This window comes from Emydura macquarii, unplaced genomic scaffold (genome assembly GCF_026122565.2).
Source record: "Emydura macquarii macquarii isolate MOO-44397 ecotype Brisbane River unplaced genomic scaffold, CSIRO-AGI_Emac_v2 contig_383, whole genome shotgun sequence".
Lineage (NCBI taxonomy): Eukaryota > Metazoa > Chordata > Testudines > Chelidae > Emydura > Emydura macquarii.
Window position 1 is genome coordinate 11,317,430 of NW_027130520.1, and position 16,089 is coordinate 11,333,518.

Here is a 16,089-nt window from a genome sequence, read left to right on the forward strand (position 1 = left end):
TTCTGGGTCTGTATAAACACAAGGCACCATAACATTGTTTTGTAATAATAATAATTCTTCACATTCTCAGTATGAAAGGATTTACACTTCCTTCTCCTCTCGCACAATTGCCATCAGATTGGAATGAAAATCTATTGCTAAGTAGTTTGTTCTCCTGACCAGAGGAAATTAAGTTGCAATGGAAGCTAATGGAAGAGCAAAAGAAGACAAAAGAGAAGAAAGGGTGGTGGTATTAATTTTCAGAAGATGAATCTCCTTCAAAAGACATATAGTAATTTATTATGGAAAGTTAGATTAGAAATCCCCAGATCATTTAAATTATCAGTTGTGTTACAGAGGCTGACCTGCCTAATATTTGTGACCTATTAGAGAAGGTCTTCTTGAAGCTATGCTGAATAAGGTATATTCCATTTATACACAACATTTCTATTGGTGTTTAAATAATCTTTAAAGTTTGTAAATCCTAACTAACTAAAACATCATAAGTACTAGGTATGATGCATGAGGTTTTCTTGGGAATTAAACTGGCTGCTGTTTTGCATTTCTTTTGTACAGCAGCTATTTGTTTTGCTTTTTGTATACAGCTTTTTGTATGCAGCTAGGGGAAACAAATAGAATACAAAGATGCCCTTCTGAAGCATGACATGCATATTATTCAAGATGTGGGTTTAGACGTCTCGCATAGTATATTTGAAAACCTAGGGCTTTGGTGTGTGAGCAAAAAATGTGGTCTTGCCAAGTCCAAGCATTTAAAAACCATGAGCCAGGCCCCCAAAACGTGAGATTGGCCTAAAAATCACAAGACTTCAACTAAATAATAAATGTCAGGTTATTTTTATTTGCCTACTAAGTTTTGGGCTTTAGAGTGCTATCAGGTCACATTTTCAAGCTTTTCTCTGCAATCATGAGAAATTATTACTTATTTTTTTAGATGAAAATGGAGTCTCACCTAATAAAATAACTCCAGGGAATGGAGAAACACACCAAAAATCATGAGTTGGCAACACTTGATATACTAAAAATAGTACTTGAAATCCTCTTTACCATTTAAAGTGCTGATGAGCCATCCAATCGACGGAAGAATAACATTATTTATCCATGCAAATGAATATACTAGTAGAGGTCTTTAAGTCACAGATCTTTGCTAGATATGATCTAATTTGGCAGTGCCCTCTTTCACCTGTCCCAAACTGTTGTTTATTACTTCAGCGTCAGTGAATCAGTATTTCTGGTGCTGAAATGTCACGTATGCAAGCTCCACATTTGAGAAAAGTTTGTATTTTAGGAAAGGTTAGTCCCAGTTCAATGAAAGACAAGAGCTCATGAGTGAAAGCCAGGTTAATGAATATTCATCCTATTGAGGGGTAAGTGGATGATGCTTTTTGGGAGGTTTCTGGTTTTTATGGGATAGCTTTTCTCCATATGTTAGTAACATAAGTTTATATTTGTCTCTATAGTGTAGAAATGACATGATGCAATACTCCCTGTAATTATTCACACACCATTGCATGCATTTGAGTTTTAAAAAAAGTTTACTGAATCTTTGACTACTGCCCTATATCAGAGCAAATATTGTAGATTCCAATATACTGCACATCTGCTTTGCAAAAAGTAATAACGATAGGAATTCACTGCAGCACTGATCCATAAACATATTTATCACCAGGAATTAGAGGCAATATTATAATAGTTTATATTATTTACACTAGTTAACAAATACCACCCAAGGTCTGTCTTGCTTCATCTCTAATTGTACTGTGATGAACAGAGTCAAAATAACAAAAGCAGCCAACAGTACAAAGAAGCTGAATTCAATACTAGATTTAAAAGTGACCTTCATAATTCACAAAGTTGACGTTTATTCAGAAATAATAAGTATGGTGCAAAAGAGTTTTATTAGCTTTGGCAAAATCTGTAGCGGTATTCTGCTTGAATCATGTTACTCCAAGTTCATTAAACAATTATCTCTCTTACTTTATTTATTTTGCCTGATAATGCTCATAGGAAGCTTTGACTTTTTATAGACAAAACAAAATTGAAACCAGACACAGTCAGTATATCCTGTGGGTTCATCTCCTGTCAGACAACTCACTGAAGAAAACATCTAATAATTCAGTGTTTTACAGCAGAGATGTCTTCCCAGAAGTCATAAAGAATAATCAGCTCCGTGTGCCTTAGCTGAGAATATGGAATGGACTTTGAATGTTTGTGAAGATAATTTTAGAATAAGGTCAGTAGATTTCTCCATTTCCAACACATTGGGTTGTGCACAATGTTCTTTTTTAAAATTATATTCTGGTCTATAGATGTGTCTTTAATGTTCTTCACAACACCCAACATAAGATGTTATGATAAAACAGTGGATTAAAGTATTGCTGTGTGAATACCTTCACATATTTCTGTCAATAAAAAATATCTTGTGGAAGGTTTTAGTGATACATTTTTTGGCATGCTCAGAGTTAAAAATTGTAATTTACCTTCTAGAATCCCTAAATTGAGATTTTTGAAAGTCAGTTTCACCTCTAAATGCAGAACTGAATACCATGAATTATGCACCTGGGTATGAAAAGTGGGGGTTCACACTCTTGGCCACGTGGTGCAGCATTTGCTAGGTAGCAATAACTTCTTTTTATTTTAAGTGACTTAATCAAAACTTAAATTCCACACTTCCCATACAAAGCCTGGGCAAACAGAATTTATGATGGGAACTAAGCAGGGTCATAGGGACAGAATCCAGATTTGCAGTACAGATCTCCAACAACTTCTACTTCTGCCTATGTGATGGAATATTAGCTGCTGACCCTCCGTGATCTCTATGTGACATCTACTGACCCTTCTCCAGGCCTATGCTTAATGGTACCTTTCATACTATTTAACTGGAATGGACATAGAGCTCACTGCCATTATAAGGTGGTGAGGCTCCAACAGAAGGATACTCTGTCTGTATGTTTCCCCAGATAATACTGGATTTCTGTAGAAAAGAGAGCTCTGAGTGGCTCTCTTTAACTGTGTGTGGAGTGTAGAGTGCAAGAGGGGGAACCCAAACAACTGTTTTTAAAAAAAAGGCAAACTGGGCTTGTTGCTTTAGCCAGCTTTTTACTTGATTGTCAGAAAATAGTTTAGTTGTAAAATAACATTATGATCTGTTGTTTAACCCATTTCTTAAACTAACCAAAAAGTAATCCAATCAATATCTGCACTGCTCCAGTGAGGAGCGGGAGCTACATTAAGGTGACGTATGGCTCATTATGTCATTAAACAAAATTTATTAGAAGTGTAACATGTAAGGAATACTTAATAGTTTGCTTTATTCAACAGCTAATAGTCCTTTTGTATACATGAACTTTTCCTGTCCTTTCTGATTTGGAAAGACCACCACATGGGTGTTGCTAACATACATTAATAGTGTCAAATTGAAATACTGAAGGCAGAGTGGACACATGAATATATAGCCACATGTCAACACAATTCCTGAAACAGATGTTATCCAGTAAAATTTGTGCAGGGAGGACAGTGCTCGATAGGATTCTAAAGCACAATGACTGAGTTCAAACAAAAGAATATATTTAACTTTCCATCCAGTAGCAAAAATATCCTATAAATTAAGGAAACATAAATGTATTTTGCTTCCAGTGTGGCAGGCATCTCCCTTGGTACCTGATTCAGAGGCTATGAATCTGCGATATCTGCCAGCTTTGGGCCTCATCCAAAGCCTACTGAAGTCTGATAGGCTTTGAATCCATCTTTTAGCTCAAGCTATGGAAACTCATGCTTTAGTTCTGGAGGTCCCAGGTTCAAACTCTGATGATAAAAGTCACCATACAGAGCATCATATAAATACATATCTACGCTATCTCTCATCCACCCATTTTCATATCATACCCTCCATCACTGGGCATTACAAATCCTAAAGGATTCTCTTCTCAGGAGGAGAAATGAGAAAATGTAACACCCACTGAATGTGACAAGTATCTAAGTAATCACTTCAGTTAAAAAGAAAAATGTTTATTTAGTAAAGTGGTATGACACACAATTCTTTATCAAAGAGGGGTTGATCTCCATATAAGGCTATGCTCATAGAATATCTGAATCCACATTCCAATAACTAAAACTCACTTCCTAAAGACCAAGTTATTTAGCAAATACTTGAAAGAAGTGGATCACTTCTACGTCTTATACCCCACTTGGTTAACATAAATACATTTTCCAACACAAAAGCAATTTATAAAGCATCCAGCATGAGAAATTTGAGCATATATATTAATAAACTACTTATAAAATTGCAGCATATTGCTTTTTCCCCTCATTTATCCTTAGCTCACTACCATCATCTTACTCATGTTAACATATAGTTCATAAAAAACCCTGCCTTATTTGCTTCAAGTGAAAAACCAAGACTGCTCTGCCCTGACCTTCCAGTCTCATCTCTGCAAGACACCCACTTTCTCTAGTCTCTCCTCTCCCTTTCCCCAAACACCCATCTTGCCCCCAAACCCCTCATTTTGCAGGGAGGATGCTGGCTAAATCACTCAAGTGCTGATAGACTTTTAATGCCCTTCCCACCAATCCTCCCCAAAGGACAGACAGGTTTTCCTGATTCTAACTGATTAGGAGAAGAATCCCAGCAGTCCCAGCACACAGAACCATGGGCTGAGCCTCCAGACACATGCAGGCGAGAGCGGAAAGGGTGAGGACACAGTAAAGTGGGTATGGCATTGCCATGGGAATGCTCGCCCCTGGGCTTGGCTGACCTGCATATGCCAATCACCCAGGTTAATTGTGCAATGTAGACATAGCCTCAGTGTCTCCTCAAGTTGCACTTCCTGCTTCTCCAAATCCTTCCATCATCTTTTCCCTCTCCTCAAATTCCCCTTATAACTGCCTCCCTGTGCCTTTTCTCCCCAGGAGCAGCTGTGCCCATCCTCCCTTTTGTACTAATTATACCTACAGCTATTCCCACCTTCTGTGCTTTTCCCAGTAAGGGGGGAGGGGAAGAAGAAGCTACTACCCCAAGCAAGCCAGTATGGCTCTCACATGTCCCGGCCAGACCCCTCCTGTTCTTCAGACTTTCAGAGCCTACAGAACTGGGTGTCAGGCCGGGAAGAAATCGAGACAGATGTAGGTAGGAGCCACAGCTACAGGCTGCTTCTGGTCTGGAAGAAGGAAACATAGTGGCCCCATGCTGGTACGAAGCTTCGATTGCAGCTTCCTTCTGTATTAGCTAAATACAACTGGCAATGTCAGCTTCAGGCTGTCCACCTTACTGGACCATCACAGCTGGCCAAACATTTGGCAGGAGGATGACTTTGTTGTCTCACACAGGGCTGAAAGTTGTTCCTCTCAGCTATAATGATGCCATTGCTGGCCATATTACAGGAGAAATGGCCCGGAGCTGGGCAATAACATTATTGTAAAATGTGTTTTGAACTATTGCTTTAGAACGCTGCAGTATATATTTACAAGGGACATAAAGATGGGGAGAGCTATTGGGAGGGGAAATGTGCACTCCCTGTAACTATGACACCAACTGATATACCCAGGCCTGGGGATCACATTTGGGTATAAAGTTTTGTCAACAGTTTGCCTCTTTTGGATGTCCCTGATACTTCCTCTAGATAATTTATTTTGGGGAAAGAGAGAAAATACAGCAACTCAGATCAAATCAAATGGAAAAATCTCTGATTTTCGTAAAATGGTAAAGTCAACGGATGGTTGTAAAGTTGTCCCCAGCTGTCCTGTACATGTGTGTGTCTGTGTCCCATACACAAGGAATACTGGGTTCTGTATCTTCAGACTCCTAACAGAATTAAGTGTCTGAGCCTGACAAGTGCTGAGTGCAACTCCCATTGACATCAACAGCATCAATCTCTGATTCCATAATAGCAGTTTAGACAAAGCTTTCTGGACTCCCATATGGCCTAAGACACCAGTGCTCTGAGATCTACACTGGCTGCCCATTGGTTTCCAGATGTAGTTTAAGGTGTTGGTTATGATCTGTAAAGCCCTACATAGCCTCTGACTAGCTTATCGCCTCTCTTCCCGCCAAACTGGCATATTTGTGGCCAATATGGTAACTCAAGCTAGATCCCTCTCATTATAAAAGAGAGGTGGCTGTTGATGCAAGTTCTCTATGATGGCTTCAGGACTCTGGAATTTGCTCACCCCATCTTGGTCTGAAATAGGCAGAATTTGGTGACCTTCCAGACATGCTAAAAATACATTTGTTGGATAGGGTTGGGGGTGTACTCTCAGAACCTGAAAAGGAGTGGAAAGAAGCTTTTCATAGATGGCAGGCCAGCTGAGTTCCTATAATAACAGCTACACTAGGTCAGACCAATGGTCCATCTAGCCTAGTGTCTTGCCTTCTGATAGTGGCCAGTGCCAGATGCTTCAGAAGGAATGAACGCAACTGGGCATTTTGAGTGATCCATCCCCTGTTGTCCAGTCCCAGCTTCTAGGAGTTGGAACTTAAGGGACACCCAAACCATGGGGTTGTTTGTGTCCCTGGCCATCTTGGCTAATAGCCATTGATGGACCTATCCTCCATGAATGTATAGAATTCTTTTTTGAACCCAGTTATACTTTTGTTCTTTACAACATCCCATGATGAGTTCCACAGGCTAACAATGCATTGTGTGAAAAAGTCTGTTCTTTTGTTTGTTTTAAACCTGCAACCTATTAATTTCACTGGATGACCACCAGTTCTTGTGTTATTTGAAGGGGTAAATAATACTTCCCTCTTCAGTTTCTCCACATCATTTGTAATTTTATAGACCTTTGTCATACCCTCTTTCGTTGTCTCTTTTTTAAGCTGAACAGTTTCAGTCTTTTTAATCTCCCCTTGTATGGAAGATGATTCATACCCCTAATCATTTTTTGTTGCCCTTCTCTGTATCTTTTCCAGTTCTAATATATCTTTTTAAAGATAGTATGACCAAAATTGCATGCTCACATGAGCTTCTTTCAAGCATTTAGGGCAGCAGGGGTGAGGGTCACTATCAGGCATTGCCTTACCACAAAAGTAACCCAGAGAGTGCAGCATATCTCTGGTACTGGGGCTGGTACCCGGACTGGCTGCCTGACCACACAAACAACAACAGCAAATATTTTTTAGACTGTCCATCTAGCTAACTAACTACCAAAACTACACTAACTGTACAATGGGTACTTTTTATAGGTTTGACTAAAGACTTGCAGAAACAAGGAAAGGGAGCTCCACCAGCTATGATGGGCAGCAGGAAGGAACTGAGAGGAGTTGGGGGTGGCTCTGCCCTTTATGCCTGCATTCTGTGCACCAGGCACCAGAGGGTGCTTGTTCCACCCTGTTGGCTACTGCTAAGGGAAAATCTCTCTGATGACTGTGAATTGGAGTACACATACACTTTCAGTGGAATGGACATATGCAGTCACACAAAGAAGAACCATGGATTTACATGGTATTATGCTATTTCCCCCCTGTTTTATTTATCCCTTTCCTAACATTCTGTTAGATTTTTTGACTGCTCTTACACACTGAGTGGATGTTTTCAGAGAACTAGCCACGACTCCAAGACAGCTTTTTTGAGTGGTATCAGCTAATTTTAACTTCTTCACTTTGTATATATAACTGGGATTATGTTTTCCAATGTGCATTACCTTGCACTTATCGACATTCAGTTTCATCTGGCATTTTGTTGCCCAGTCACCCAGTTTTGCAAGGTTCCTTTGTAATACTTCTCAGTCAGCTTTGGACTTAACTATCTTGAATAATTTTATATTGCCTGCAAATGTTGTCACCTCACTGTTCACTCCTTTTCCAGATCATTTATGAACATGTTGAACAGCACAGGTTCCAGTACAGATCCTGGGGGGACACCTGTCTCCATTGTGAAAACTGACCAATTATTCCTACCCTTTGTTCCCATCTTTTAACTAGTTACTGATCCATGGGAGGACCTTCCCTCTTATCCCATTACTGCTTTCTTTGCTAAAGAGTCTCTGGTGAGGGACCTTGTCCAATGCTTTCTGAAAGTCCAAATACACTAAATTGACTAGGTTACCTAGGTCCACATGCTTGCTGACATTCTCAAAAAATTCTAATAGATTTGTGAGGCATGATTTCCCTTTATAAATCCTGTGTTGAGTCTTCCCCAACAAATTGTGTTAATCTATGTGTTTGCGAATTCTGTCCTTTACTATAGTTCCACCAATTTGCCTGGTACTGAAGTTAGATTTACCATCCCATAATTGCCAGGGTCACCTCTGGAACTTTTTTGGCATTACATTAGCTACCCTCCAGTCATCTGGTATAGAGGCTGATTTAAACAATAGGTTACATACCACAGATAGTAGATCTCAGTTTCATATAGGAGTTCCTTCAGAACTCTTGGGTGAATACCATCTTGTCCTGGTGTCTTATTATTGTTTAATTTGTTAATTTGTTACAAAACCTCTTCTACTGACACCTGAATCTGGAACGGTTCCTTCGATTTGTCACATAAAGAGAATGGCTCACTTTTGGGAAACTCCCCCACATCTTTTGCAGTGAAGACTGATGCAAAGAATGCATTTAGTTTCTCCACAATGGCCTAGTCTTCCTTGAGTGCTCCATTAGCACCTTGATCTTCCAGTGGCCCCACTGACTATGTTTTAAGTACATCCTGCTTCTCATGTACTTAAATAATTTTTTGCTCTTGGTTTTTTTGTATCTTAGCCAGTTGCTCTTTTCTTTCTTGGCCTGCTTTTACATTTGACTTGCTGGAGTTTATGCTCCTTTCTATTTTCCTCACTAGAATTTGACTTCCAATTTTTAAAGGATGACTTTTTGACTCTAACGACCTCTTTTACTCAGCTGTTCAGCCAGGATGGCATTTTATTCTCATACTGGTTTATTTTATTTGGGGTATACATTTAGTTTGAGCCTCTATTATGGTGTTTTTAAATAGTCTTTAGCCAGTTTGCAGGCATTTCAGCCTTGTTCACTTTTCCTTTTAATTTCCATTATTGAGCTTTCTCATTTTTGTGTTGTTCCTCTTTTTGAAGTTAAATGTTACTGTAGTGGGTTTCTTTGGCATTTTCCCCTTATAAGGATGTTAAATTTAATTACAGTATGGTTGCTATTACCAAGTGGTTCAGCTATATTCACCTCTAGGACAGATCCTGTGCTACACTTAGGACTAAATGAAGAATTGCCTCTTCCCTTGTGGCTTCCAGGACACGTAGCTCCAAGAAACAGTCATTTAATGTGTTTAGAAATTTTATCTTTGTATCCCTTCCTGAGGTAACATTTACCCAGACAATATGACTGATTACTTAATGCTGTTGGAGTTATACTGTAATTTTGAGTGTTAGGGCACGTAGAGCTTAAATGGTTCCAGAGATAACCTTTCTAACTTTACTGTAAATTCTTCACCCTTACCATTTTGTATTCTTTCCAGCTTTTTTGAAAATCCAGACTCCCATCTTCTCGGTGCTGTATAACAGTCCATCCTCCTCCTGTGATCTCCATATTACAAAAGACCTAGGTAATAATGAAAATAATGATACTAGCTTCAAAATTATGTCCACTAAAAATAGACAACTTTCCTTAATAGTCTTGAAACTTTAGTAGTTTTTCAGTTCATAAAATATTACCTTGTGCTTGTAGCACAGTGTTACACAGGATAGAAAGGAATGACCATAAGTACTTACAGGAAAATGGGATCCGGTTAAGCCAAAATGTAGAAAAGGTGATACATTATATATAGATGGTTTTATTTCTTATTTAAATTCTGGTTGTACCCACAATATACTGGGCAGTGTCCCAAAACAGATGGTGATATAATCCCTGCCCCAAAGAGTTTACAATTTAAGAAGACAAGCAACATATAAAAGGTATAGATAAAGCAGAGTGACTAAAGATGGGACCATGTGGGGACCATCCCTGGAGAATGTATGACCAGTACTGAAATTGCAGGACAGCATCTAACTATGATTTCACAATAAAACTCTCATTGAGTTCCATATTTACATATAGATAGCAATGTGGCCATTAGAGTTTTGCTGACAAATTGACTTTAGAATATTATCTCTTACAAAGCATACCCTTAAATATCACCAGATAAAGCACATAATAATCATAATGGATATTTTATGTCTTATGTGTAAATACTAGTGCTTATAAATGACACAACTTTCACAAATAATACATAAAACTGTTGTGCATCCTTTCATTTTTGTTAGGACACTGTAATGAAAGGTTAAAATAATTATTATTTCTATTTTGATGCTCCATCATTTTAACACTATTACTTGAAACAATTTCCCCATGATTTTCATTCTCAGATACACACATTTTATGTATTGGCACTGTGACTGTTCCAGATTTCATCTGACTATGCTATTTAATAAAGCTACCTATGCCTGTGGAATAAGCTGAGTATTTATACTGAGGATCGAAGAGTTCTGATCAATCAGCCTAGCATTTGGTGATCACATATATCAGCATGGAAAGTGTTGGCCAGTAATTTAATGCTTTTCATTGTGCTATCAATGGTCATTTTCTGGTTCCTTTCAGTAAAAATAAGTATACATCAGTGAACCAAAGAATCAGTTCATCCTCATACAAATCAGTTCCGTGCTTTTCACTCTAAGATGTATTGTTCATATTGATGCTTTATGATTGCTCCATTGTTTGAATTTGCTCCAGGCACACCCAAGAAAGGTCCCTTTTGTGCAGGAGGGAAGGAGAATGCTGAACACTGAAGATACACCAATCTGATTCAGAATATCAACTAAAGAAACACAATTTGCTAGACAAACATTTTGGCTCAAATCTTCCTTCAGGAAAGATGATGCAAGTGAAATCATTTATCTACAGGATTTAGTTTTCTTTGTCCTAGGCCTGGTTTACACTGCCGTCTGCGGTCGATGGAAAATACATAAGCTACGTACTCTAGCTTCCGTATCGCCCATCGACTTACTTACTCTTCCTTACCGCGGCGTCTCCACTATGCTGCATCAATGGGGGATGCCCTCCGGTCAATGCAGCTTTACTCTTTTGGGTGGGGGAGGTGGATTTATTACATCAGCTGGAGAGCACTTCCGGGATCCTGCTGCATCAATCCGTGCAGCCCCAGCAGTGTAAACATACCTTTAGTCTGATTTTCAGTGAGAATTTCTAACTGATAGGTGTACTTTATTTAAAATCCAAGTCTAGATCTCAGGAATCCAATGTTCATTTTTCTAATGCATTAAGCCTGTATCTTTTGTTGATATATTTTAATAAGATATTCATATTTTAAGATGGAAAAAGACATATAATGTAAGATTTTCCTGTAATAAAAAGCCTTATAAAATCAAGTATTCATGTTCTTGGAGTGATGTAGCAAATTAAAAAGAAGTATTGTATACTGAAAGAGAGATTTACAGCACCTACTTGTGTATTAGCCACCATTGTGTGATCGGCCACTTTCCCTGGTGGTGAACGTGAACATCTGCCACACTAACAGGAGCATTAAGTTGATTGTAAACATTAGCTTTGCATAGTTCTAGCCAACAAATATCCTGAACTGGCTCCAGTCCCAGATAAGGTCAAGGCACTCAGCCATTAAACATCCTTTAAAATACTTTAGATTTAATTCTGAACAAAAAAAGAGGTGATATTTAATAACTGTATTTTTATGCATCTATAAATAGATCTCTTATGATGAGAATAATTATTTTTCTATAGAATAATAGGGGGGAGGGAGATGTGAACAGGACTGATAATCACCTGCAAATATCTGATGGATGTAAACACCAAAGAGGCAGAGAAATTGACAGTAATGTTGGGATGAAACTAAGCAAAGAAAACCACTAGAAAACTGTAAAATGTAGTAGGCCACTTAGTGCCTGATCCAACATCCATTAAGACAATAGGAGTTTTTCCATTGTCTTTAGTGGACACTGGATCAGTTCCTTGCTGCCAGAGATAGACAGACAGAAGCCAACAGTAATATATATGTATGTTTTTCTTGCTGAAACAGAAAGAAAACTAAAATGCAGCCTCTTCCTGAGAAACCAAATGGAATAATTTCTGATGAGCTGGGCTGACTTGCCTGATTGAATTACATAGCTCTTCCAATCAGGGATAACAGGAAAATAAAACATGACTTCCCCAATGTGACTTTCCCCATCTTACTTATCCCATGTTCTAGGCTCAAATTAAACACACCAAAAGTAGTAACCTAATAAAGCTTTCATTTATTTTAGATGGGAGAGAAAAAGGTATATTTTAAAATCTCAGACACCATTTTAAGCCTTAGCTCCTCAGTCTTCTCTCTCCAACCCAACAAATGCTCTTCTCTGCTCCCTACAAGAAACTCAGAAACCCCTACCCTCTTCCCCTGGAAAATACTTCATTTCAACATTCATTTTCCTTTGCCACCCGCTCACCTCCCCAGTAATACCCACTGGCCTCCCTGATTCTCTCCTTGACCTCCAGAAACATCTGACAGAAGTGCCTGCCAGGTGTCTGACTTAACTGTAGAGTTCAGGCATTTGCTGAGGAGTGGAAGGCAAATATGTTTTGGGGGTTTATGCTCAGATTTAGGGACAATCCTCAGCCAGTGGAGAGGAAGAATGAGTTGAGACTCACTCCAGGCAAGATACCACATTTACCTCAACTTCCAGTATTTTTCTACAGGTGAAGGGGGACCAAGTGATTTATATCGATACAGCACTTTGCCAATGTAAAGATTCCATAACAATTCAGAATGATCTTTCAAGCCAAGAGCAACATCTACAGCAACAAGCAAAAACAAACACAAATACATATATATATATATATATATATATATATTTACCTTTTTAGGCTCTGATACATTATTAATATAAATAGTGTAGACCCCACTTTTGTTAAAACCAGCTTGGTACGCATCTGCGCAGTCTCTGAATGGCTTGTCCTCCTCTCTTTTTGTATTCTTTAGTAAAACTGCAAAACAGAAAATATAATACTGCAGGTTACAATAACAACCTTAGGAATTACTCCATCAAAGCAGCTTTATTTCATGTTAGCTTTTCCACATGATACCAGGGTAACATATAAATATTACGCCTGTTATACATACATAAAATTAGACATTACACCTAAATATTAGTTTTATATATCCAATGCAGTTTCCAAACCTCAACTACTTAATAATTAACACATTCCTTTGAGGGCGGTAACAAATTACTATTATACCTATTCTAATGATGGGGTACTGAGGCAAAAGCCCAGATCCTCAAATGTTTTTAGGCAGAACTCAATGGGAGTTAGGTGCCTCAATACCTTTGAGAATTGGAGGCAAAGAGACTGTCTCAAGACCCTGGCATCAGACATCACTGGCATAGCCAGGAGCAGAACTCATAACCTCTTGACTTTCCAACCTCTGCCCAGTCCTCAGACCATACTGCTTCTTAAATATCATAGATGACTGCAAACAACAGTGTAAAAACTAAAAATTTCCCACCTACAAATTGCTATTACATGTAACTAATAAATAATTGATGCTACCTTAATAAATAGTTTTAATGGCAGAATTTAATATCTGGGTTTATTTCATTTTGTGACATTTCAACAAAAAAATAAAAGAATTAATATTCCAGCTACAGCATAGCACTTGATTCTGCATAGGACAAGGTATGAAGTATTGTGCATTATTTTGAGATTAAGCAATGGGGAGGACAGGGCATGCCGAAAATCCCAATCCTGTAGTAATGAGAACACTGTTAAATTGGCCAGGAAGTAACTCCTGCCTAACAGAAGGAGTCAGACCTAAGAGGGGAACCTGTAGCTCTACAAACAACAGAGGCTCGATCCTGAACTATGGACCCAAACCAGGAACGCACGTGTTAAGCACTTAAGTAGTACCTTTGAAATCTATGAGACTATTCATACGCGTAAAGTTAAGCATGTGCTTAAGTGCTTTGCAGGATCTAGATCAGAGAGCTCAGCACCTTGCGGTATTAAGCCCTGCAGCGATGAGGACTACACAAATCCATATATAAGTTGAAATGAAGTTCTTTTTAGACATGCCCATTATCTGTCTACATTTCATCTCTTTTTCACTTTGGACATGTGAGAGTAAAGAGTGGGTGCAAAAAGGGCTAGTGACTTACTCCCTCGCAATGACGATGACACTGTCTACGAAGTATACAGTATCCACTAGAGAGAGCACAGCACACAAGGACTTGCAGGTTCCAGGCTATATGTTAAATATATAATGACACCAAACACTTCACACCTATATATGCCACCTGCCATTTGAGCATTTTGAAGAACCTTATGGGCAATAATTCTCACACCACAATTCCTATGAGGTAGGCTATAACAATTTTCAATCCTATTTGACAGATGAAAAAACTGACTGATAGAGAGGTTAAATGACTTGCCCAAGGTCAAACAGGAAGTCCATGGGAGAGGCAGAAATAGAACCCAATATTTCTGATGCCCAATCAATTGCTTTAATCATAAGACCATCTCTCATCCCCATGCAGAGTCTCAATACTGCATTTCACAGAACTATCCTCATAACAAAATACTTGCATTTCATCTTGAATAAAACAGATTCAATTTGCTGTGGTTTTTTTCTTTTAAAATCTGAATTTACAACAAAAAGGTAGATTTATTTTTCCTTTCAGTTAATTTATGCATCATATGTTTACTCTCTTCTTCCAAAAAAGCAACTCCTGGCTCACATATACATGTGAACTCTAGTTGGAAACAAAATTTCTTGGAGGCCCGGCCCTATTAGGAAAAGAAAAGTGGTGCTAGTGACTCAGTAGGTGACGCACTTTCCTTTGAGTCAGTGCTGAATTAGGGCCTCAGCATGGTATTAAGGAACAATGCACTCTTGCAGGTGCCATTTTCCAGATGTGACATGCCCCGGCAATTTGTATTCATTAAAGATTCAGTGGTATTTTTTGTAAGTAGAGGAGTGTTAGCTTCAATGGCCAAATTCCAACTTGAGTAATTACTTGGGATCTGAGCCAAAGTCCATTGAAGTCAAAGGAAAGACTCCCATTAACTTCAGTGAGCTTTAGATCAGGTCCATCTTGCCTACCCTGAGTTTTTCAAATGAGAGAAGTTAGCCTTCCTTGCTGAATCTGAATCACTACTGCTTCCAACCTAAAAGTGGCTTCCTTTCAATGCATATATCTATATAATGCACATACTGAGATCGTTCTACCTGCCTCTCTTCCCACACAAAATCTGCAAAACATTTTGAAGTTACTGGAAATACTCTAAATTTACGCCAGTGTAACTGAGACCGGCAACTAGTTCAGTTATTTCGTAACTGAATATTATGCAATTTTTTTCATGAGGCATCAGTGGCCTTTTAAGCTATTTTTAGCTGGACAGATGTATAAATATAATTTTTGAACAAGACAGCAGGAGATGATATATAGTTACATGGCCAATATGATATCACATATAGCATCATATCATAACATAAGCAATCCAGATTTATTCATATACTGTATGCATCTATGGGGTTTAGGTTTGTTAAAAAAAAAAAGAGTGGGCAGTAAAACTTAAACAGAAGTAGCACCTTGAAATCTCTTAACCGATAATAAAAATACACAGAAATGGCAGAAAATTATAATAAATAGCAGAAAAAATAATGAAATGAAATGAAATCAGTCCATTCAATAAAGCACTTGACATTTCAATCACAAAAGAACATCAGAGGAATATTCAGATTGCATATTTAGTAAAATGCACATATGGTTCATCTGCATGAGGTGTATAAACAACAAAGAAACAATAGGCAATAGCTCTTCTTAGAAAAGAGAGCTCTAAATCTTTGTGATTCCTTAGGTTGGATTTTAATCTCATATTGGAGCCACTCAGAGTTTCATTTCTGAAAGAATTGCTTGGCACATGGTCATGCAGGCACAGTAGCTGGTTGCTGAGATGCAATGGCTGGGCACAACATTATTCCCTGTACTCAGGGAGTGGAAGAGATTGAAAGGGCTGGTACCACTGTCAGTGCTAGCCTCTGGGATGCTAACAGCGAAGTGGAAGTGCCTTAGCTATGTCTTCCACCTCTCCCACATCTTCCCCAGTCGGCAGAACTACCCAAACACAAGAGCAGCAGATGCTGC

General features: G+C 38.5%; 1 protein-coding gene across 2 annotated transcripts in view; it reads right to left on the minus strand.

Annotated features, from left to right (window-relative positions):
- ANGPT1 (angiopoietin 1) overlaps positions 1-16,089 on the minus strand; it is a 349,961-nt gene that overhangs the window by 40,167 nt on the left and 293,705 nt on the right. For both annotated transcript variants that reach the window (XM_067537390.1, XM_067537389.1), the window contains 2 exons: positions 12,804-12,931; positions 9,398-9,499 (listed from right to left, as the gene is read on the minus strand). In XM_067537390.1, the coding sequence (XP_067393491.1) occupies positions 9,398-9,499; positions 12,804-12,931 (230 nt within the window). The remainder of the gene's footprint in view (positions 1-9,397; positions 9,500-12,803; positions 12,932-16,089) is intronic.